Below are 21,326 nucleotides of genomic sequence, written 5' to 3' on the forward strand. Positions count from 1 at the left end.
GATGGAGCACCTCTGCTACAAGGACAGGCTGAGGGAGCTGGGGTTGTTCAGCCTGGAGAAGAGGAGGCTCCGGGGAGACCTAATAGCAGCCTTCCAGTACCTGAAGGGAGCCTACAGGAAGGCTGGGGAGAGCCTGTTTAGAAAGGCCTGCAGTGACAGGACGAGGGGCAATGGCTTCAAGCTGGAGGGGAACAGATTTAGATTGGAGATTAGAAGGGGGTTCTTCACTGTGAGGGTGGTGGAGCACTGGAACAGGTTGCCCAGGGAGGTGGTTGAGGCCCCTTCCCTGGAGATATTCAAGGTGAGGCCTAGTGAGGCCTGATGAGGCCCTGGGCAACCTGGTCTAGTTGGGGGTGTCCCTGCTGACTGCGGGGGGGTGGGACTAGATGACCCTTGGAGGTCCCTTCCGGCCTGGGAAATTCTATGATTCTATGATTCTATGATTCTCCAAGGATGGATGACACACAGAGCCTCCCAAGGTCCTTCCCAGCTGGCCCCTTCTGTGGTGGAGGAAGATGAGGAGTGGCCAAGAGCCAGTGCCTTTGCAGGTCCTGGTGCCCCCAGCGCCGTGATGCACAGCCAAGGTGCTGCAAGCACCAGCTTGGACAGTGCTCTGCATGAGCAAACTAGAAGGGTGGTTATAGATCCGAATTCAGATGGTGCTAAAAATACCAGAAACTGCTCAATCTCTGCCCATCCCCACTCCTCCTGCTGCCAGGACCATGCTGCAACAGCTTCATCCTTTGCTCAGGGAACAGCCTGTCTGTACCGAGACACCACACTCTTCCAACCCTGCTTTAAAAGCCATATATCTTATACAACTCGCCTTCCCCCTTCGCGTATCTTCCCTCTCAGAGTTAAAGGCATGGCCTTGCTTTCAAAAACCGCTGCCTTTCCCATTGAGAGAAACAATCATGCATTTTTAGGCTGTGCTCTGCAGGAAGCCGGGTTTACGCAGCTTCTGCACCCCTTTGTCCCCCTCTCCCCCCAAGTTGGTGGGGACTGGCCACTTCCAACAGAAAAAAGTACCGCCAGGGATGCTTGGTTACCAACTTCCCAGGAGAAGAAGGAAAAGAGAGATAATGTTCTTCAAAAGAAAGGTACCAGGGGAGTTTATTCCCTATTAGACATCAGAGAACCCAAGCACAGGCAGAAGACTGGGGTAAAATTTACCCACTGTGGCGGCTCAGCTCAGAGAGTTTGGGCTTTATTTTGGGGAGAGGATGGGTGGTGGTTCGTTTTTTTAATTTTTTGTTTCTTTCCAAATTAATGACAGGACCAAGGAATAAAGCCTAGCCGGGGCGGGTTCTGTCCAGAATTTTGTTTCAACAGCAGAATGGCTGGCCAGTTTGTGTCCTTGATTATTTGCAAAGCTGCCAGAAAAAAAAAATAAATAAATTGTTTTAGCTTAAAAAATGCAATGTTTGAAATGGCTTTTAAAAGAGCGTGAACTTTTATGAATGTGTTCCTACAAAGCCACCTTTTACAGCACATTTTCTGACGCTGTGCTTAGTGTGGCATGGGAAAGCATAACTGCCAATTTTATGATGAAGTTCCAAAATTTGAATGAAAAGCTTTTCTCTGCCAATCTGACTGCTCTCTAGAAATTGGATGTGTCATATTCCAGTAAACATCACTTATGCATCTGTTCTGACAATCTACTGGTGGTTTAATCCTCCTTAATATCCAGAACATCACTATGAAGTACTGCTTAGTAAAACTGTAATTGGGCTTGGGATAGTTCTTCATGGCACCGTCTGGCTATTTTTCAGTGGACAGTCCTCTCAAGGATTCAGTATCACAAAATTGCACCCTGGCAGATTTGCAAAAGTTAAAGCTGAAGTCAGAAATGATAATGAAAAATACATTTTTAAATAGTCCTGGATGCCCATGGCAGAGTTTGCCCAAGTGGTGACATGAAAACATTTTGAGCAGCCGTGTAAATAAGCAGGTATTGACAGGAACCTGCCCCAAAAACAGATATCTACAATTAACAGGTTTCTTCCTCTTCTGTCCCTGAGGAAGATGAAGACAAAGGAAAAGAAATCAAACCCCTCTCTCATACCCAAGCATTAATGACCATCTAAAACTTCACTGGCCAAGCACGGGACAGAAGTAAAGGGCATCTGAGGCGCTGTGAAGCTGGACCTGGAGGCATCTGCCAAAGCGTGTCCTCTTTCAGTCAAACCTGAACATCTTCAAGAGCTCCACGGGAGACAGCTGAGGCCACGTTTTGCTGTGCAAAGGGGACAGTTTTATAGGTGCGGGGGAAGCGTCTCTGTGCCGGGGCCAGCGCTCAGGAGCATTGCAGGAGACGGGGATGCTCCAGAAGGACACGAAATAGGGCTGCTGACAGCACGGCTCTCCATCAGGGAGAAAGCAGCTGACATTATAGCCCCTAACAGAACCAGGTCCTTGGTTTCTTGATGGGCACTCTAATTTAATTCAGCACCACTTTCTGACACGCACGTTAGCATTTCATTTCAGCCATGGCCTTCAGAGCAAAGTGTTGAGCAGCCTGCTGGGAGTCCCAGGTGTTCCTCCGGGAGGGAAAGAGGGAGGCAGGGGAAGAACTGGAAGAGCCAGTACCAAACGGAGGTAAAACTGGGAACAGCACCTTGGCTTTTGCTCACTGCATCTCAAAAAACTTATAGAAGTCAAGGATTCTGGGTGAGGGATAAGAGCAGAGCAGCATCCAGGGCAGTCAGCACAAACCCCGCTGTCAGTGGGGCATCCTGGTGGAGCTGACTTCTGTGCTGCTAAAAAAAAAAATGAAAAAAAAGGGAATTTATATTCTGCAAGGAGGAGGAGCATCACTAACGGAGAAGAAATGCCTCACTTCAACACCCCAACTGAGCATGGGCCAGCTCCACGCTTGCTGTGTCACTCCAAAAGAGATTCCCCGTGCCCAGCGGGACCTGGTCCTGCAAGGATCATTCCGGTTACTGTCCTGAACAAGATCCCAGTCTGGATTGCTGCCGGACACCATTTCCTACTGGTTAAACCAAGATCTACTTCAGGGCCTGCGAAGCTGCTGGCAGACCACGTTCAATCCCTGTTTCAGCGCTGAAAAGTCTGAGTGAGGGGAGAAAAAAACTATCAACGTAGATACCTGGAAAACTGAGCGTTATGAAGCTTGGCACCCCAACTCCTGAAGTATGCAAAAAGCTTAACAACACTGAGATTGTTGGAAAAAATGCTTAAGTTTTGTGCTGAGTGTAACTGAAGGGTAGGTCTGGCACAGTGCTCTTGAGGAGCATAAGATCCCTGGCAGAAAGTGTCTGCTTTACAGGTGCCTCACATTTTCCAAGGGAAAACAGGACTGAAATCTGTGTTTGTTTACCCCTCCAGAAGTAAGAAAGCCCCTTTCCAGGGTCTGACAAGAATCATGGAATTGTTGGAGTTGGAAGGGACCTTCTAGAGATCCTCCAGTCCAACTCCCCTGCTAAAGCAGGGTTGCCCAGAGCACATCACTCAGGCTGGTATCCACTGGGGCTTGAAGATCTCCAGAGAAGGGGACTCCACACCCTCCCTGGGCAGCCTCTGCCAGGGCTCTGCCACCCTCACCCCAAACAAGTTCTTCCTCAGATTGGAGTGGAACTTCCCATGGTCCAGCTTGTGCCCGTTGCCCCTCGTCCTGTCACTGGGAACCACTGGAAAGAGTCCAGCTCCATCCTCCCTCAACCCACCCTTTAGATCCTTGGAAGCATGAATAAGGAGGGAGACCAGGGATGCTGGCTGGGTGACAGGAGACCTGGATGCAGGCAGGACTATGGTGAGGCCCCAGGGCACATTCCAGCTTAGGGCATTTCTGTGCCATCACCTCCAAGACCACTCTGCAGGCATGGTTACAGACCTGTGAGCACACCGTTTGGGGTCTGGGGGTTACAGACCACCACAGGCCCCCAGTGGGACCAGTCAGACCCACAAGGACAAAACCCTGAGGAGCCTTCCCTGAAGCTTCAGGACGCTGCGCAGGAAGGAGCCTAAAAAGGCAAAACGCCGGCGCCGCGGGCAGCCCGCTGCGGCTCTACGTTTGTGATGCTGCATATGCTTGGCATAGCAGCCTACACGTTCAGCATTTTTCCACCACCTTAGATGTAATCAAACTTCAAGAGATGTCAAAACCTGCTGTATCCAAGCCACTCGTACGCACGTGGGGTTTATGGAGAGAGAACGTCATAAAGCAGTTTCTAATAAAACTGGCAAGAGGTCGGGTACGTACACAGTCATCCCTGCTTTTGTCCTGCTGTCTCTCTTTGACATTGTGCACATGCTTTTACCATGGCAGCATTTGGCTGTACAAAAGTTACGTTAGCGGATAAATTTTGCTTAAAATGGAAATAAAAACCCCTCCTGTTCACCTTTTCCAAGATAAGCTTAGAAGGGGGGGATGAGGGAGAGAAATGAGGTGGAAACGTGGCTGTGACCTGAGAAATCAATTAAACCTGTACATCTCATTAGTGCTCTGAAGGGTGGAACAGTTCTACCACTGGAGATGCAGCGTTCAGGATGTCAGTCCAGATCACTCGTTGCCAGCGTTTCAGGCTTTAAACAGACAAAACCAGACCTCAAAGACCCACGTTCAGAGCAGGAAAATGCAGAATAGCCCTGAAAAACCCAGAATGAGATGATGGAGACCTGCCTTGATGCAGTCCTGAGTGATGTGCTCCAGGAAATCCTGCTTTAGCAGGGAAGTTGGACTAGATGATCTCTAGAGGTCCCTTCCAACTCTGTCAAATCCGTGAACGTGTGTGACCTCGGAGGGTTTGCCATTCCAGGGCACACACGGGGATGAGTAGCAGGGAACAGGCTTGGATGGGTCTCGCTATTTTGGCAGCACCTCCACTAGAGAGATGGAGCCAGGGACCATAAAGGGGGGCTTGTACTATGCAGCTGCTCCTCGTCCTGTGCTTCATGGGAACGTGTCTTTAAACTTGGAAATCCAGGAGAGAGACAGGAATCCCCAGAAAGACAATCCCTGCACTAAAAGCAATCCCATGACACTCATCCACCAACCCTTCTTCTCTGCCACCTTTCCTGGATGCCTGCCTTCTCCAGCAGACAGAAATTCCCATTTAACCCACCCGTGTCCTTCCAGGGTTTTTTGAGACACCGAGATGAAAAGGGAAATTGCATACCGGTCCAAATGATTAGATTAAATGATTACCCAATGTTTCATCACCCCAGTTTCTGTGCAGATGAAGGAGGAGGAGCGGGCGGAAGCGGCTCTGCCGCCGCCTGCTGCCTGCGGGGAGGGAGCTCAGCACATCCTCGCTGGGATGCACAGGGGTTACAGCTGGGGGCTCCTATTAGAGAAAAAAAAGGCAAAAAAAAGAAAAGGCAAAAAAAAAAAGGGAAAAAAAAGGGCAAAGAAAAGGGAAAAAAAAGGGAAAAAAAAGGGCAAAAAAAGGCAAAAAAAAGGCAAAAAAGGGCCAAAATAAGGGCAAAAAAAAGGGAAAAAGAAAAAAGGCAAAAAGAAGGAGGCAAAAAAGAAGAAAAGGCAAAGAAAAATGAAAAAAAGTGGAAAAAAAGGCCAAAAAAGGCGAAAAAAAAGGCGAAAAAAAAGGCGAAAAAAAAGGAAAAAGGGCAAAAAAAGGGCAAAAAAAGGAAAAAAAAGGAAAAAAAAGGGCAAAAAAAGGAAAAAAAAGGGCAAAAAAAGGCAAAAAGAAAAAGAGGCAAAAAGAAAAAGAGGCAAAAAGAAAAAGAGGCAAAAAGAAAAAGAGGCAAAGAAAAATGAAAAAAAGTGGAAAAAAAAAGGCCAAAAAAGGCAAAAAAAGGCCAAAAAAGGGCAAAAAAAGGCCAAAAAAAAGAAGGCAAAAAAAGGCAAAAAAAAGGAAAAAAAAGGGCAAAAAAAAGGAAAATAAAGAAGGCAAAAAAAGGCAAAAAAAAGGGGTAAAGAAAAATGAAAAAAAAGTGGAAAAAAAAGGCAAAAAAGGCCAAAAAAAGGCAAAAAAAAGGAAAAAAAAGGAAAAAAAGGGCAAAAAAAAGGCAAAAAAAGGCAAAAAAAGGGAAAAAAAAAGGAAAAAAAAAGGGAAAAAGAAAAGAGGCAAAAAGAAAAAGAGGCAAAAAGAAAAAGAGGCAAAAAGAAAGAGGCAAAAAGAAAGAGGCAAAAAGAAAGAGGCAAAAAGAAGAAAAGGCAAAGAAATATAAAAAAAAGTGGAAAAAAAGGCCAAAAAAGGCCAAAAAAGGCAAAAAAAAGGCGAAAAAAAGGAAAAAAAGGGAAAAAAAAAAAGAAAAGGAAAAAAAAGGCAGACAAAAAAGGCAAAAAAAAAAGGCACTGCAAAACCCCCTCCCCAAACCACCAAGATGCTGGAGAAATCAAAGCCCAGAAGGCGTAAGAGCAGCTATAAACTTAAAGCTAGATTTTTTTACCCCATCAATATGCTCCTCTCGGTTGTCGTGGTGGAACAGCACTGCCTTCCCACTCGGGATTTTAGGAGAACACAGGGAGAAAGAACAAGGGGTGCGAGCACGGGGCTGTGTTACAGCCACCAGTCACACCACTGGTGTGAGGAAATCCTATACAAGCTTTAAACCAGAAAGTGTGACTAAGCTGACTTCAAAATCAAAGTGTTTAACTTGAAAGAACAACAGTTAGCAAGCAACCAAGGACAGTCCCCACCAATAAAGTCATTTTTTCTTCTTAGCCAGCCCAGTTAGAAAGGAAAACAAAGGTGGGACAACGAGGGGAGGAAGGTTTTCCCAGCTCCAGCAGGGTGTTGCACCAACAGGGCTGCTCCCAGGCACCCTGAACCTAACACTGCCCTCTTCCCAGAGTCACATGGGGTTGGAAGGGACCTCTGGAGATCATCTAGTCTAACCCACTGCCAAAGCAGGTCCACCCAGAGCAGGTTGCACAGGAATGTCTCCAGGCGGGGTTTGAATGTCTCCAGAGAAGGAGACTCCACCACCTCCCTGGGCAGCCTCTCCCAGGGCTCTGCCACCCTCAAAGTCAAGAAGTTCCTCCTCATGTTTAGGTGGAACTTCTTCTATTCAAGTTTGTGCCCATTTCCTCTTGTCCTGTCCCTGGGCACCACGGAAAAAAGACCAGCCCCATCCTCTTGACACCCTCCCTTTAAGTATTTACAGGCATTGATCAGATCCCTCCTCAACTTTCTCTTCTCCAGACTAAAAAGCCCCAAGTCCCTCAGCCTCTCCTCATAAGAGAGATGCTCCAGGCCCCTCATCACCTTTGTAGCCCTCATGGCATTCCCCTGCTCACATGGCACACCCTTGGCTTCCTCCCACCCTGAAGTTGAGGTCCCTTGCCCACAGCACCCCATGCCCTGTTCTACCAACCCAGCCCAACTCCCTCTGCCATCACCTCCTGCCCCCCTCATTCCCAATTTAAAGCCTTCTGGCCAGATTGGCCAGCCCTTTGGCGAGCTCCCTCTTGCTCTCCCTGGCCAAGTGGGTCCCGTCTCTCCCACCCAAGTGGCCAAATCCCTCCCACTGGCCCCAGCTGCACAAGCAGGGTCTCACCTCACAGAATCACAGAATTGTGGTGGTTGGAAGGGACCTCAGAGATCATCGAGTCCAACCACAAAAAAAAAAAAAACCCAAAAAAACCCACACCACCGACCACCTAAACACACAACAACAACCAAACCAAAAAACCATCACCCACCCACTCAGCAGCCCACGACAAACCAATAATCTTGGGCACTAGAGCATGCCCTGAAGAAACATGTCTACACGTTTCTTAAATACCTCCAGGGATGGTGACTCCACCACCTCCCTGTGCAGCCCATTCCAATGCCTGATAACCTCCACTCCTCCTCAAGCCCTTTCCATCCCTGGCAGCACCCACCCGGGCCCCCACACCCTTGACTACCCCTCCAGGGCCACAAAGTCCAGCTTGACCTTTCTGGGTCTCCCCTAGCAGTGGTGTGGTGCACCTCCTGCCTGGTTGCTCTTCCCCACCCTGGGCTAAAAAAGAGAAGCTCAAAAGCATCAGCCCAGGGAGGATGACTATGGCAATGGAGATGGTGAAGGACAGGGTAGCTCTGGGAGTTATTGTGGGGGTTTTTTTTGTAGAAATCACCATTCTTCCTGGTAGGCAAGGTCCCCAAGCACAGGAGGGAGTCCCGAGGCAGCGATCCCTGTCCTCCCCAGGTCTCCCTCCCCACCACAAGGGCAAACTACTCCACTTCCCCTTGGAAGCCCACACAAGTGGACAGAAAGGCTCCTTCCCCCCCCATAAAACTTACAGATAATAAAGGCTGAATTTCCCCCCCCCACACACAAAACACATTGAGAAACCTACTTACGCTGCTTCTACCTCACCTCCCAATAGATTATTTACAAAATATGCTGCCAAGATGTTCAAACATTAAAACACAGACTAACTGCATGATCATGGTTTCTACAGATTTGTCTTCTGGGAGCTAGATTCAGGATGCTTAACTTCTACCACCGTTCATCCTACACAGCTTTTTGGGATAAAAGCTGACTTGGCTAGACAGTCGAACAGGTTGCAGTCAACAGGATTTGTTGTTCTCAACTATCCTCATGATCCGTACATATTTTACAGAATTACTGGAAAAAACAATCAGGAATGGCTAGAGACACCTCTCTCATTAAAGAAAGTACAGCTGCTGCCTTGGCATGCTAGTATGTTTTAGGCAGTACTGCGTTTGCTTGTAGGAGCCTGAGAACAGTGGGTTTTGTGCTAAAAACAAAGCTTCCACCCAGTTCTTCCAGTTCTCAGAGCAGTGGTAATAGCTGAAGACTCCTGAGCTTCCCCCACGGCCTTTACTTTTAAGACTATTAAAGGGAATCAACTGCAATATGGTGCTTTTTTTGTTTTTTTTCCAAACAAAAAGCTGTCTCAAGTCAGTAATAGTAAAACTCTTCAAATACATTTATTTGTCACCGATGAAAATACTGTACAATACCCAAGAAAAGGGGTGGGCAAAGGCAATGTATTAAGACTGGCTTTCATCAACGTCTTTGTCTGGATCCATCTCTGCAGCTTCACTCTCCTGTTGCTGTTTTTTCCAGAGTTTAGCCATAGCAAGCAATTTGAGATTAGGCTGATTGGCAGTATCTTCTGGGAAAATATAATCGTAGTATTCCTCCCAGCCAGCATCAGACTAGGGAAAAAAAAAATACCACAAAGCGAGTTTAATTTGCATGTTAATGTTAGCTATTAGAAGGTGCTTCTAATAAGCATAACAGGGAGATAAAATTAAAATCGATGTCTGTTAGACCGTCCATAGCAGCTGAAAAGCAGCTGAAACCAATGAGCTGAACGGCTGTAAGGCAGTACTGCTGCTGCTGTGAGTAAGGAGCAGGCAGAGTTGAGGGACAGCCTGGCTACAGCTTCCCAAACAGAGTTAAGGAACTAACACTACCTGCACAGCACTGCCCAAAGCTGTTCTGATTTGCCCACAGTAGGAGTTTAAAGACAGCAGCGAGCACTTGGTACGAGTATCTCCCTCTGCATCCACTGCCCACCCAGCCTGCTGAAGAGCAAGCAGCTCAGCAGCACATGTTTCAGCCCATGCTTTTTTTCCAACTCCTGCACTAAACTGTGTATTGCAGTGACAGCATCCATCACTGCCCACTGCATTTTGTGTACCAGACCCCAGCATAAAGCCACCAAGGCCTCAAAGTGACTACTTGTGTGATTATTCCCCTTACCCCATCTTCAGCCTGCAGTTTTCTCCTCTTCTTTATTTTCTCAGGCATAAGCTTATCTATCCTCTCTTTAGTGGTATCAGTTCCAAACTCCTCTTCAAAGTTTCTCCAGGACTCCAGAAGCATGACTCTCTCCTCTTTCTCCTCACAGTTTCGCATTGCCTTATTAGCCTCTTCGTAAATCTGCCGGCATCTCGACAAACTCTCCTCCTTTCCTGCAGACAGCTCAAACTGGGCAAAGCTGATCCAGACCTGTGGTTGAAAGCAAAGCAAAACCAAGCTGAAACCTCCATTCTGAAGTCTGAGAGGTAAGTGACAGCCTCAAACAGCAAAGCAGCCAAAAAAGCAGATGTCAATGCAAGTCTAAAGTATTTTTTCGTAAGCAGGTACCTAGAAAATTCATGTTTGTTCCAGAAGTGTGAGACTTGCTTCATTTTGGCGAGAGAGAATATTCATGTAAACTACACTGACAGATTTCTTGTGGTTGTTTCAAATCAACGTAAACCTGTCTGGATTTATTCAAATGACAGCACCAAACTACACTGGACAAATTGCAACAATTTTTATCGTGCACTGCTTTTTCCAACTACAATTCCAAAGCTACTCAGAAGGGAGTGAGCTGCTTGGAAACCTTCTGCAAAGCCTTCCTTCACGTAAGATACACCTGTTGCCATATGGAATGGAGGATGGTCTTTCCCCTCGTCGTGGCACAGGCACAGGACTGAGCTCAGGCTCACTGTTGATTTGAAAAAGGCAGAAAACCAAAGTGGCCAAGGCTTCTTCTCCACTGTGGATCAGACTGAAGACCAGCTCTGTGTTCTCCATCCTCATACACACCTTAACGTGCTGCGTCCGCTGAAGCAATCGGCGGTAAAGATTTCTTGTCTTCTCGTACTCTTCTTGCTCTATTTCAAAGTCAATGTAGGATTTCCAAAGAACCTGCAAAGGAAGAAAAGTCTCTCACTATGTTCATAGCACACCGCGATAATTAAAAGGGAAAAAAAAAGGAGAAAAAAGAAGAGCATGGATAAAGGTGAAATTTCTCTGGAAAAAAAAATAAATCAGAGATCAGAATATTTATCGACTGCACAAGCTAGGATTAAGACTCAGCAATATTAATTCTTATGCACATAATCCATTAAGCATGTTTCTCCCCCACCATGTGTTATCATGGGTTGCACAGTCCTGCATACCCTGCTAAGAAGAAACAGATGTTAAATTAATGAGACACAGGCTAAGGCACTACGGAAAGCAGTTCCGATCAAGCCGGTAGATTATTTACATTTTAATTAGCCACACTGTGTAATAAATACCTCCAAATGGTGCCAACTGTAAAGTTCTCCTACCCCCTTACCTCTGGCATGTCTAGCCGGGGCTGGCCAATGGCCAACTCATATATTGCCCGAGCTCTATCAATATCCCCAAGAATGGTCTCCAGTTCAGCAAATTTAATCCACGACGTGCAGTTTTCCGGTGCAAACTCCAGGAATTTTTCATACAGTTTTCGGCAACGATCAAATTCTCGCAATTGTAATTCCAATTCAATATAACCTTTAAACAGTTTGTTTTTTGGACATTTACCTATGGACGTCCCCTGTTAAGCAAAAAAAAAAAAACAACCACAAAACCAAAACCACTGTAGATATCTTGCAAGGAAAAAACACCACTCTATTTTCTAAACATTTGTTTATTCTCCAGTATTTGAAATAAAGTTAATATTTGAGCAATTTGGTACTGGCTCTGATCAGAGTCTTAAAAAACAACGTTTGCAAAATGAGCGTGCATCCTTAAACGTCAAGAAAAAGTCTGAAAACAAAAAAGCTTCTAACTTGTTACACTGTCACGTAAGATGGATTCCCCACAAAGTTGAAACTCACCCTGGCTCATCAAATGAACACTTCATCTTGCCTCAAAAGCTGAAGAAAGCATAATACCAGTCTGTACCAGTCTTCCAGGCAAGCAGTTCCCAAGTATCTTATAAAAAAAATTGTATCAAGACAAACTGTCTCCTGGACCACCACTGCTACTCATCATCACAGGAGTTAAGAACAGGAACATCTGAGAGGTATGTAGTGAGCTTCACTCTTGGAGTCACTTCTGTAGACAACTATTATTTATTAAGCACTGCAGCCTCTGTTACTTCAAGCCAATGTGAATTAAATTATTTCAGATCAAACTCCCTTACTACAATTCTCCTGCACAACTTTCCTACACATTGATTATCTTGGTATTAGTAAAAATGGAGGAAACCACCACTTGGGAACACCTAATTGGTCACCATTATGGCTCTCAAACTCTAGAAATGTCTTTTCTATTTCAAAATATGCTCGGTTCTTCCTCGCACACCCCTCACTGCTAGCATCGACTCCAGCTGATCTCCTGTCTCCAAGTCCCAGCATCTCTCAGGTCCTGAGAAACCAAGGAATCCACACACCATCTGCAGCCAGTGAAATTAAAGCAGAGCAAGGCACTGTCTCCATGCTGATGAGAGCTTCAGCATCAGGAGCTGGACCTCCTCTTCTGCATGGTGACAGAGCAGGACCCTGACCTCAGAACAGGAGTAAGGTTTCTTGCCAAAGAGGTGGCTCAAAGTCAACTTGTTGCAAAAGAAAGGAAGAAAGAAACTGCTTGCCAAATCTAGGCCCGGTCCAAAAAAGTATTATGGCTGCCAAAGCAGCCTTTCCAGAATCTCCTGTTATCATTTACCCCTAAATAAAAGAAGGCCAGATACAAGGTGCAAAATGTTGACTATGGTAAGCTTGAGCAATGGTATCTTAAGCCAAGCTGGAACAGCAGCACACTTCAGGACAGATGGTTGTCTTCTCCTGCAGGGAGACAGTAACAGCCTCACAGGGGACTTAACCCTTCCTTTTGTTCTGGTCGAGGGCAGGAGTCCAGCTCAAGAGACAAAGCTTTACTGGCACATTGGGGGCAGACTTGGTGCAGCAGCAGCTACAGATGGCCATTGACGTTTAGGCTCTAATCACTGCTGTGCCATGGGGTTGATGGAAATCCCATCAGTTTCCTTCTTAAAGTCAAACCACCTCAACCATTACCAACATTAGCTTTCTAGCAAAATATTGACGCTATCACCGAGCTTCTTTAGAATATCTGAATTGTAAGGAAAGAAAGCTTTTCATTTCAAAAGGGTTTGATGCCAAAATGTACGCCGTGGCTCTCTGACATGGTGACATTCACACAGTGAACTCCACACAGAAGCTCCCAAGCCTGCCCAAAGTCCCTGCGATCGCTTCTATCAGCAACCTGGTGGCTGGGACTCAAACACACTCTATTTGGCAAGTCTTAGGTTTATTTAAAACGCTATTGTTTGTACAAGTATCATTTAAAAAAATTAGCAGCAGTTAAAAATTTCCAAGTGGGCTAAGCTGATTTGGGTGCTCCTGCAGTCAGATGTGTGCTTTGTCAGCTGAAACGAGAAAGCTACACTCGTTTCTGCCCAAGGCTAATTCATCATATCAAGCTATGCTTCTTTTTAAATCATACATGACAGTAAATGCAGGTCCCTGCAGACTTCTCAGATGCTTTATTTAAGTGGATTAAACCCGTAATTTATAAAGGACAATTTAAGATCTTTTAATGCCATTCCCTTGTTACTATTAGTTAGTAAAGTCAATTATGGAATTAAGAAAAGCTTACCAAAGCTCTTCTGGCAAGTGGAAGATTTTTCTGGCGTATTTCAAATTGAGCATACAGCAGCCATATTTTGGCAAATGTAAACTGAAAGAAAAAGAACAATGTGATGCTTGGGTCAGAAGCTTAATAGAACCTTAGTAGAAGCTTAGGGTTGGAACCACGTATGTTCATTAGCAGAATAATCACACTGTCTATACAAGATGTTACTGCTACTGCAGTTAATTGCATTTGACCTCAGCGTTTTCCTGCTAAAAAGTTGAAAGTTCACACCCCTGGTCTCTAGAACAGGACAATATACTTTACCACTGGATGAAAGCAAAAATAGCCAGGACAGAAGTCTTCTCAAACACAGAAAATGGTTCATTAACCAATCGATTGGCAAAATATCAGCTATCACTGAATCAATTATTACCTAATCAACTTTTAATAATTACAGATTAACCCTAATCTACACATCTGATATTCAGATGACATGATTAATGACAAACTAGAAAATTAAGTACATGATCTAAGATTTCTTGACATTCCAAGGCAATGCTGATTAATTGTTTTAGGAAACATGATCTAAGATTTCTTGGCATTCCAAGGCAATGCTGATTAATTGTTTTAAGGGTTTGGCCACACAGATATTTTAGTTAAAACTCACTGGCAATAAAGGCCCACAAAACTAAAAAAACAGTCTTGAAGACTGATTGTAATGGGGAATACACACCTGAAAGATGGTTTATCAAATGCACCTCCCTCAGCTGGGACTGTGCAGACAATTAGAAACAGTTGCTATAAAAGGCAGTAACCCACATAAAATGGAGCAACAAGCAAGTGTTCTTCAGAGACTATAAGCAACTAGGCTGAGAATAACTACAAAAGTACCAATCTGAGGAAGGAAACAAGTAAATAAATAACAGGTAAGAGTTCTTCCCTACTATTTAATAGAACTGGACTATCCTCTCTGTTATCTCAACTTCTTAGAGTATACATAGTAATTTGAAAATGCTAGAGAAACTCTTGCATCACATCTCTATAAGGAAATCTGACTTCAGCGTGTGGCTTTCTATTTCTCACTGATAATGCAAATTACCACCATCCAACATCTTAACTTGAAAAAAAGCCCTGAACTATCAAATTTAGAAGGTGTATGTTATAAGAAACTGGAAGGGATATCTAAAGTCTCCACAAATGTGCTAGTAGCCATTTGGAGCTGCTTACACACTTGAAGCTTGGCAAGAAAAATAAAGGATCCTATCTTGAGAATTTTAATTCAAGACTTGATGCAAACAGCTGGAGGAACCATACCTTCTTGTGGGGAATGAGCTCAATACAAGCCTGATATACTTGTCTGGTGCGTTCTCCATCCTGTAAGAAACAGGCAAAATTAAATACTTTCTTCACTGCTAAGATTACACTACATTTTGATTTGTGCAATGACTGCAAAACTGCAGAACAGTATTTTTAAATCGTTTAGAATCTTGTATACCTAAGATACAAAAGGACTTATCTACTTAGTATGTGTGATTCAAAGACAGTAACTTCTGAGAATCCGTAAGAGTCATCATTTGAAAAGAAGATTCAACACTAAGAACTAGGCAATAAAACCAGGAGTGTCCCCATTGGGCCTGGGGGGACGACACAAGTATCTTTTCTTTAAAAGCTATTGAATGGGTATACTGTACTACAATTCTACAAAATAAAGAGCAGCTATAAAGTTTCATGCCTGATAACAGAAGAAATACTTACACAGCCTCAAAAGGCCACTATAGCAAGAATCTGACTGCTTCACAGAACAACTTCACAAACAGTTTTGTTAAATACAGAAATATTTTGCAAGTTCAGATAACAGCCTGGAACAGGCAATTCAGATGAGATAGAAAGACCCACTTTGCTTTTATTATCGGGATGTTTCTGGATGAATTGGGGTGAAACTGAAATATTTTTTCCCCTATGCATGAGAGGGAAAACTTAAGGAGAACCACCCCCATACTTAAATAGCAAATCCTGTAACTAGTTACACAAAACAAATAAGGCATAGTATTTTTAGCTCTCATTCCTATTAAAATAGCTACAGATATTTAATATGAGGAAAATACATGGGAAGGAAAGAAAAAACCTGAGTTCTTCCTACTTGCCTTTGCCTCCAGCTCTTCGTATAATGCATAGTTAATCCAAAGATAGATGTATCTTTTCCAGTGTCTTTTCTCTTGAATTGGGGGAACGTTGGCGATGGCTCTTTCATACACTTCTCGGACAGTTTCGGCATCTGTGTCGCTTTCAACTAACCTCAGGTAGTCAAACCATGCATCATAATTATGTGGATTTGCCTTCCAGAAAGATGGGAGCAGAGAAATGGGAAAGAAACTTCAGTAACTACAAACAACAGACCCTGTTCCATTACTTATAGCTTTTATACAGAATTTCTCCTTTAAAATAGATCATAGGAATATTAATGAAAAGTGTTGGTCTCAGGTATGCTTAATTAAGCTACAGCTTTTAGGCTAAAGTGCATTTATGGCTTTAATTTTATCTACAACCATTCTTTAAGTGAATATCTAAAGCAAACTGAGCTGTGAGAAGGGAAAATGATGAAAAATGCAGTATTCACTGAACAGCAGACAGGTGCAGCGCACCTGTTTTCTCACATAAAAGTATTTACACAGAGGTGAAGTGTCCTGTCACAGTTACTGCATAACAAAAGTGAAGAAGTTAGTCACAAGCTAAACTGCATTATTCCCCAAGATGACCGTGAAGGGTACGGAGCTCCGCAATCTCCATTAGAATGCAGAAACAAAAAAGCAATAAATGCAAGTATTGTCGGAATTCTGCCTCCAAAATGAACACTGTTCTCTTGGCATTTTCTTGGAGTGAGCATCAAGGGTAATGTAAAACTCATGAGCCTTCATATCACGAGACACTCGTGTACCTTGAGCAGTAGCTGGGTGAGTGATGAGCCCAGGGGATATCTGGAGTACCTACCTTCACTTCCTCTTCATACTGGAATCTCCTCTTACTGACAATGATGTCTTCAATTCCCCTTCTGTCTCCAAACTTCTTCTCAAAGATGGTGTAATTCTTGAAGAGATTTTGGGCATCCTGTTTTGGAATTCTGTCCAAGGCGTACTTGTAGATGACCCTTACTCTTTCAAACTGAAAACATTAAATATCATTTGAGTAATATTAACAAAGCAACTTCTGTCCTCCCCCACAATTTCTCAATGAGCTTTTGGCAATATTTAATGGAATGGCAAATCATAGAATATCTCAATGTAAATGACTCTTTTAGGACAAGACTAACACAGATCTCCCTGAAGAATAAACTTTGGAAAAAAAAATATAGATCTGTAAATATCAAAATCTACAATTTCTTATTCATTTACAGGTCTGGAATATTTAACATGTTTTTAAGAGGCTTTTGCTTTGTGTTCACAGAATGTTTTCAATTGCTTAATGGACTGGGCACTTCAAAGAGACCATCTGGGAAAAACAAGGCTGATTTTTTTTTTTTTTTTTTTTTTTTTTTTTTTTTTTTTTTTTTTTTTTTTTTTTAATGCAAGCCTACAACCTCTCAGGAGCTTACAAATCTGAGGATATATATTTGATCCTATGACACTATTCTCAGGCTTGGCAGATTTGGTGCCCACCTTTCTTAGAACATATTTCCTTGATGTCACCAAAAGGCAAGTAGAAGATAAGCAAAAAATTGTCTCCTTAACTCGGACTACAACATCTCATACATGCTGAAAAACACAATTGCAGTGAATGTTAAGTGGCCTAGAGTTTGATATTCAAGAAGAAATCTTGTGGGGGCACTTGGTATCAGTCTGATGTATTATCAAGAAGCTCTTACTTCTTTCTGGTTCTCCTCAAATTTTGCGAAAGCCACATACAACTGCTCATCCATATGCTCTTCTCCGAAGAACTCCACTGCCCTTTCATATACTTTCCTTGCATGAGCAAAATAGCTGTGCTTCTCCTCAAAGCGGGCATATTTGATCCAGTTTTTAACATCAGGATGAACAATGACAAGTAGAGCTATGTTAAAGAAACAGTGGTGGTTGAACTGGACATTCAAATTGCATTCTTCCCAGTGACTGTTTGAAACAACTCCCAAGGATGGCATATGCAAAGAATGCAGCTGGGAAGAAGACAAGAAACAGCTTTGTGCCTTAGTGAGAACTTAAAAAGGAATAAAAATCAGGCAAGGGTCAGGGAAAAGTCTACGGAGGAGAAATCTGAAAAAAAGAGACAGCAAAAAAGCTGGAAGTATGAGTGCTGTTAAATATCCAGTACTGTGGCAGGACATACATTCAGTTAACTGAATCTGGAGGCATATATAAAACGTGATTTTAATACCTACTGCTGGATCTCAGCATGGTGGCTTACTCCCAGCACACCACAGTAAAAAAGAGCACAGGGACATAGCTGGAGACAGAACAGATAAGACAGACATGAAGAAAGCAGGCCTCAACTTAGGCAGGTGTTGCAACGCATCAGAAAGGATATATCTCTCATAAATGGTACGCGCCCGGTCCACCTCCTTGTATCTCAGCTCAAAGTTGATGTAGGAATGCCAAGCTTGCTCTTCTGGTTGCCACTCCATCCAACGTTCAAACACCTGCCGTGATCCAGCAACATTCCCCAACATCTCTTCCATGTAAGTATACTTATACCTTAGAAAACACGATCAAGTTTTTATAAATGCATTGTAAACACGTAAATGAAAGGATTTTTTGAGTGCTTAATAAGAGCATTACTGAGATTTCTTCACCTATTTCCCACCTGCACCCCAGAAATGCCTATAGATACTGTTGGGATTGGCAGAGTGCAAGCACACGAACATCCTTCTGTCCCAACACTCCCACCACTTGAAAAGTAAACCTGTCCAAAACTTAAGCCTTCCTCTTTTTTTTTCAGACTAGCCTAAAGACTTGGAGAAACAGAAAACAATGCACTTTTGAATGATACCAAAATAGAGAAATAACCAGTAGTCTTTCGGGGTAGAAGCAATGCCTCACTCTCTGTAAACATACCAGAACTGGTTGACCCTGGGAAGGGTGGTAATGGCTCGATCCCAAATGTTCCGTGCGTGATTAACCTGGCGGTTCTTCATTTCCATTTCTGCGTATTTCAGCCAGAGCGTAACGTTTCTGTAGTCTACATCTAAAGCACGCTCGTAAATGGAACGGGCTCTGGAAAGCAAAGAGAAGCAAGTTGTGTCTATAACGTGCCCCCAAGACTTTGATGGTGTTTGTCAACTTGCATCTTAAAAGGTTTATAAGAGATGTTTGCAGATGCATCGTAATTACCTCTGTATTTCTTTTAGGCTTTCCTCCCATTGTGCGTACTTTATCCAGTTACTGATAACAGTCCTGTTTTTTCTTATGTTATCTTCAAAAGTCTGAGGAGAAAATCATTTCTGTAAGTAAGAAATCCCTCTGTGCAGGCCAATCTTGTTATAAATGGCTTATGGAACATTACTATTACTGGAATGAACTCCAGATGTCTTACACCCATTCAGATGTAGTAACAGATCACACTCAATACAACACTAAAAACTGCATAAGGGAGAAACTAGAAGTATAACCCGATACCTTAAAAACTGATGGAATAATAACTGACAGCACTAAAATCTTACTTTTTTTTAATCTCCTGCTTAGTGTTTTGATAGCAACATTCCCTGGACAAACGGAATCCAGTCATCGCAGACAACTCTGAATGGACACGGACGGACCAGCACAAGTTCATTCACTTTGACCTGTATGTACTTTTGCTCTAAACTTCTTTAAAGCAAGATGCCTTATTCTTATTCCCTGCATTTAATATGCTGGCATCAAATGTGCTAGACAAGTTTCACTGCTCAGTGCAAGGCTGAGGGGCTCTTCAGCCTTGTTCCCTGCATTTAATACGCCAGCATCAAATGTGCTAGACAAGTTTCACTGCTCAGTGCAAGGCTGAGGGGCTCTTCAGCCTTGTGTTTGGCTACTGCCAGGATCAATGCTATTGGTATTCAACATGCGGCTAAACACCATTTGACAGAGTTAACGTGGTGGTTCGTTACTGCCATTCATATGAGAGGTGAAAAAAGGTAATAGGAAAGGTTGTTTTTGCAGTGCTGTGGTGTTGATCATCTGACTCCAGTTGCTCCACATGTGCCTGAGTGAGGCACAGCAGTACCTGAGTGAGGCACAGCAGCACCCAGGCCAATAAGACCCAAATCGTCATGAGGAGCCCCAGCCGCTCCGTTAAGGAGGGAAATGAACATCCACCCAGGGCTGAGTAATGGGCTGTTGTGTTGCTGTGCTACAACAGTCACCAGTTCTGAACATATGCATATATATACTTAAGCAAACGACAGTCCTAATTTATGTTGGCTGTATCTAAAAAATGTTTCTGTACTGAAAACATTCGAAGTTCCCTGTGAAGGATATGTTTGCTTTGCTGATCCAGGACAGCAATTATCAAAGGAAAAAGCAGAAGAAAACTGTAGATAAGTTTGCACAAGCAAAGCAAATCTTTTAAATAAATAAAAAAAATATATATCTGCAATATTACACGCAAAATGGCAAGGTTTTTAAGATAGTCATCAAACATAATGGTGATGAGTGTAGAAAGTTTCGTTCTAAAGTGTGTCAAATGATATCCCAATTGTACAGAACAGAAATATCACTTGCAAACACACTCTGTATTCTTTTAAACAGCTGAGGTGGAAAAAGCACCAGCACTCCTGTAAAGCTTGCTAATGTCCTGTCATGCTGACTGGCCAGCTATATCAGTGGTGATGAAGAAACTGCATGTCAACCATGTATTTAATTGCTCTTCCAGTGTTCTGAACACCTTGAACATGGTCACACATAATATGTTGTGTACTACCAAATTCTGTGCTAAACAACACATGTTTAATGTACAACTTTTGCATGAAAGTAGCACTTTCTAGGGAGGGTTGAAGGAGGAGGGAGCCAGACTCTTTTCAGTGGTTCCCAGTGAGAGGATGAGGGGCAACGGGCACAAGTTGGAACATAAGAGGTTCCACTCAAATATGAGGAAAAACTTCTTGGCAGTGAGGGTGCCAGAGCCCTGGAACAGGCTGCCCAGGGAGGGTGTGGAGTCCCCTTCTCTGGAGATTTTTAAGACCCGCCTGGATGCTCCTGAGTAACATGCTCTGACAAGCTCTAGGCAATCCTGCTTCAGCAGGGGAGTTGGACTAGATGATCTCTATGGTCCCTTCCAACTCTGAAAATTCAGTGAAATGTTAGGGGTTTTTTTATGAATTACTGTTCATCTGGAAAATCTACAGGTAATATAGGCTACCTACCTCTTGTTTAAATTTAAAAAAATAGTAAAATTACAAGCACCATGACTATAATTATCATTTTTTTTGCCTTTACCTTCCTTTTCCGGAGTTTATAGTCATTTAGCTCTTCAACATCTGTGATCTTCTGTTGAGGTGGTGGTGGAAGAAGTTCAAGCTCTCTCTCTTTTGCCTCCCTTAAGAGCTGTTCCGCTGTGATCTGAACTTCGGCAGGTGCTTTATTTTTCACCTGTAAAGAAAGGCGGCTTGATACGCACTTTTCCCCTTCTAAAACAAAACCCAAAAGTCCCCTCGTACCTCATTTACTCCGGTGGCTTCATTATTCACTGAAGAAGGATGCGCAGACCCCTCCCTGACAGGGCCAGCACCAGCCCGGGGTATTAGGAGAGGCAAAACTTCCAGAGGCCGCAGGCGGCTCTGCTCTCCCGGCCCGGCCGGTGGCTCCAGGGCTCCCGGCGCTGCTCCAAGGATCGCGGCCCGGCCGCCTGGGCCCCCCTCCCAATCCCCGGCCGCTGGCCCACCACCGCCGCCGCCGCCTCTTCCCCCCTCCTCCTCCTCCCCGGTACCTTCGCCACTTTGGGGATCCGCTGCTTCCCGGCCGCCGTAGACGCCATCTTGCCGCCTCTCCCAGCCGAGCCCCGCCCCCGTCACCTCTGACCTCACGCAGCGGGCGTCGTTGCCGGGGTAACGGCGGCGCGTCCCGACGCCGGCAGCGAGGCGGGGGCCG

At 44.1% G+C, this 21,326-nt stretch overlaps 1 protein-coding gene across 1 annotated transcript; it reads right to left on the reverse strand.

Annotated features, from left to right (window-relative positions):
• Window positions 1-8,842: 8,842 nt before the first annotated feature.
• CRNKL1 (crooked neck pre-mRNA splicing factor 1) lies at window positions 8,843-21,317 on the reverse strand. The gene is made up of 14 exons (XM_014962467.1): window positions 21,166-21,317; window positions 20,676-20,828; window positions 18,597-18,688; window positions 18,321-18,479; window positions 17,794-17,960; window positions 17,138-17,316; window positions 16,267-16,437; window positions 15,423-15,614; window positions 14,593-14,652; window positions 13,303-13,383; window positions 11,000-11,239; window positions 10,483-10,584; window positions 9,649-9,897; window positions 8,843-9,098 (listed from the first exon to the last, which is right to left on the reverse strand). Exons 1-14 carry the CDS (start codon window positions 21,211-21,213, stop codon window positions 8,931-8,933), a joined length of 2,061 nt encoding a protein of 686 aa, XP_014817953.1. The 5' UTR covers window positions 21,214-21,317; the 3' UTR covers window positions 8,843-8,930.
• Between the last annotated feature and the right edge of the window lie 9 nt (window positions 21,318-21,326).

Source organism: Calidris pugnax, unplaced genomic scaffold (genome assembly GCF_001431845.1).
Source record: "Calidris pugnax isolate Ruff unplaced genomic scaffold, ASM143184v1 scaffold147, whole genome shotgun sequence".
Taxonomy (NCBI): Eukaryota; Metazoa; Chordata; class Aves; order Charadriiformes; family Scolopacidae; genus Calidris; species Calidris pugnax.

What these genes read in the sequence shown, in the direction of transcription:
- CRNKL1 (XM_014962467.1), bottom strand. Translation starts at nt 21,213, where the DNA reads ATGGCGTCTACGGCGGCCGGGAAGCAGCGGATCCCCAAAGTGGCGAAG. An exon ending in GGATCCCCAAAGTGGCGAAG is followed by an intron (nt 20,829 to 21,165) that starts GTACCGGGGAGG and finishes CTTTCTTTACAG; the next exon opens with GTGAAAAATAAAGCACCTGC. An exon ending in AGCGGACGCAGCACGTTAAG is followed by an intron (nt 9,898 to 10,482) that starts GTGTGTATGAGG and finishes TTTCAACCACAG; the next exon opens with GTCTGGATCAGCTTTGCCCA.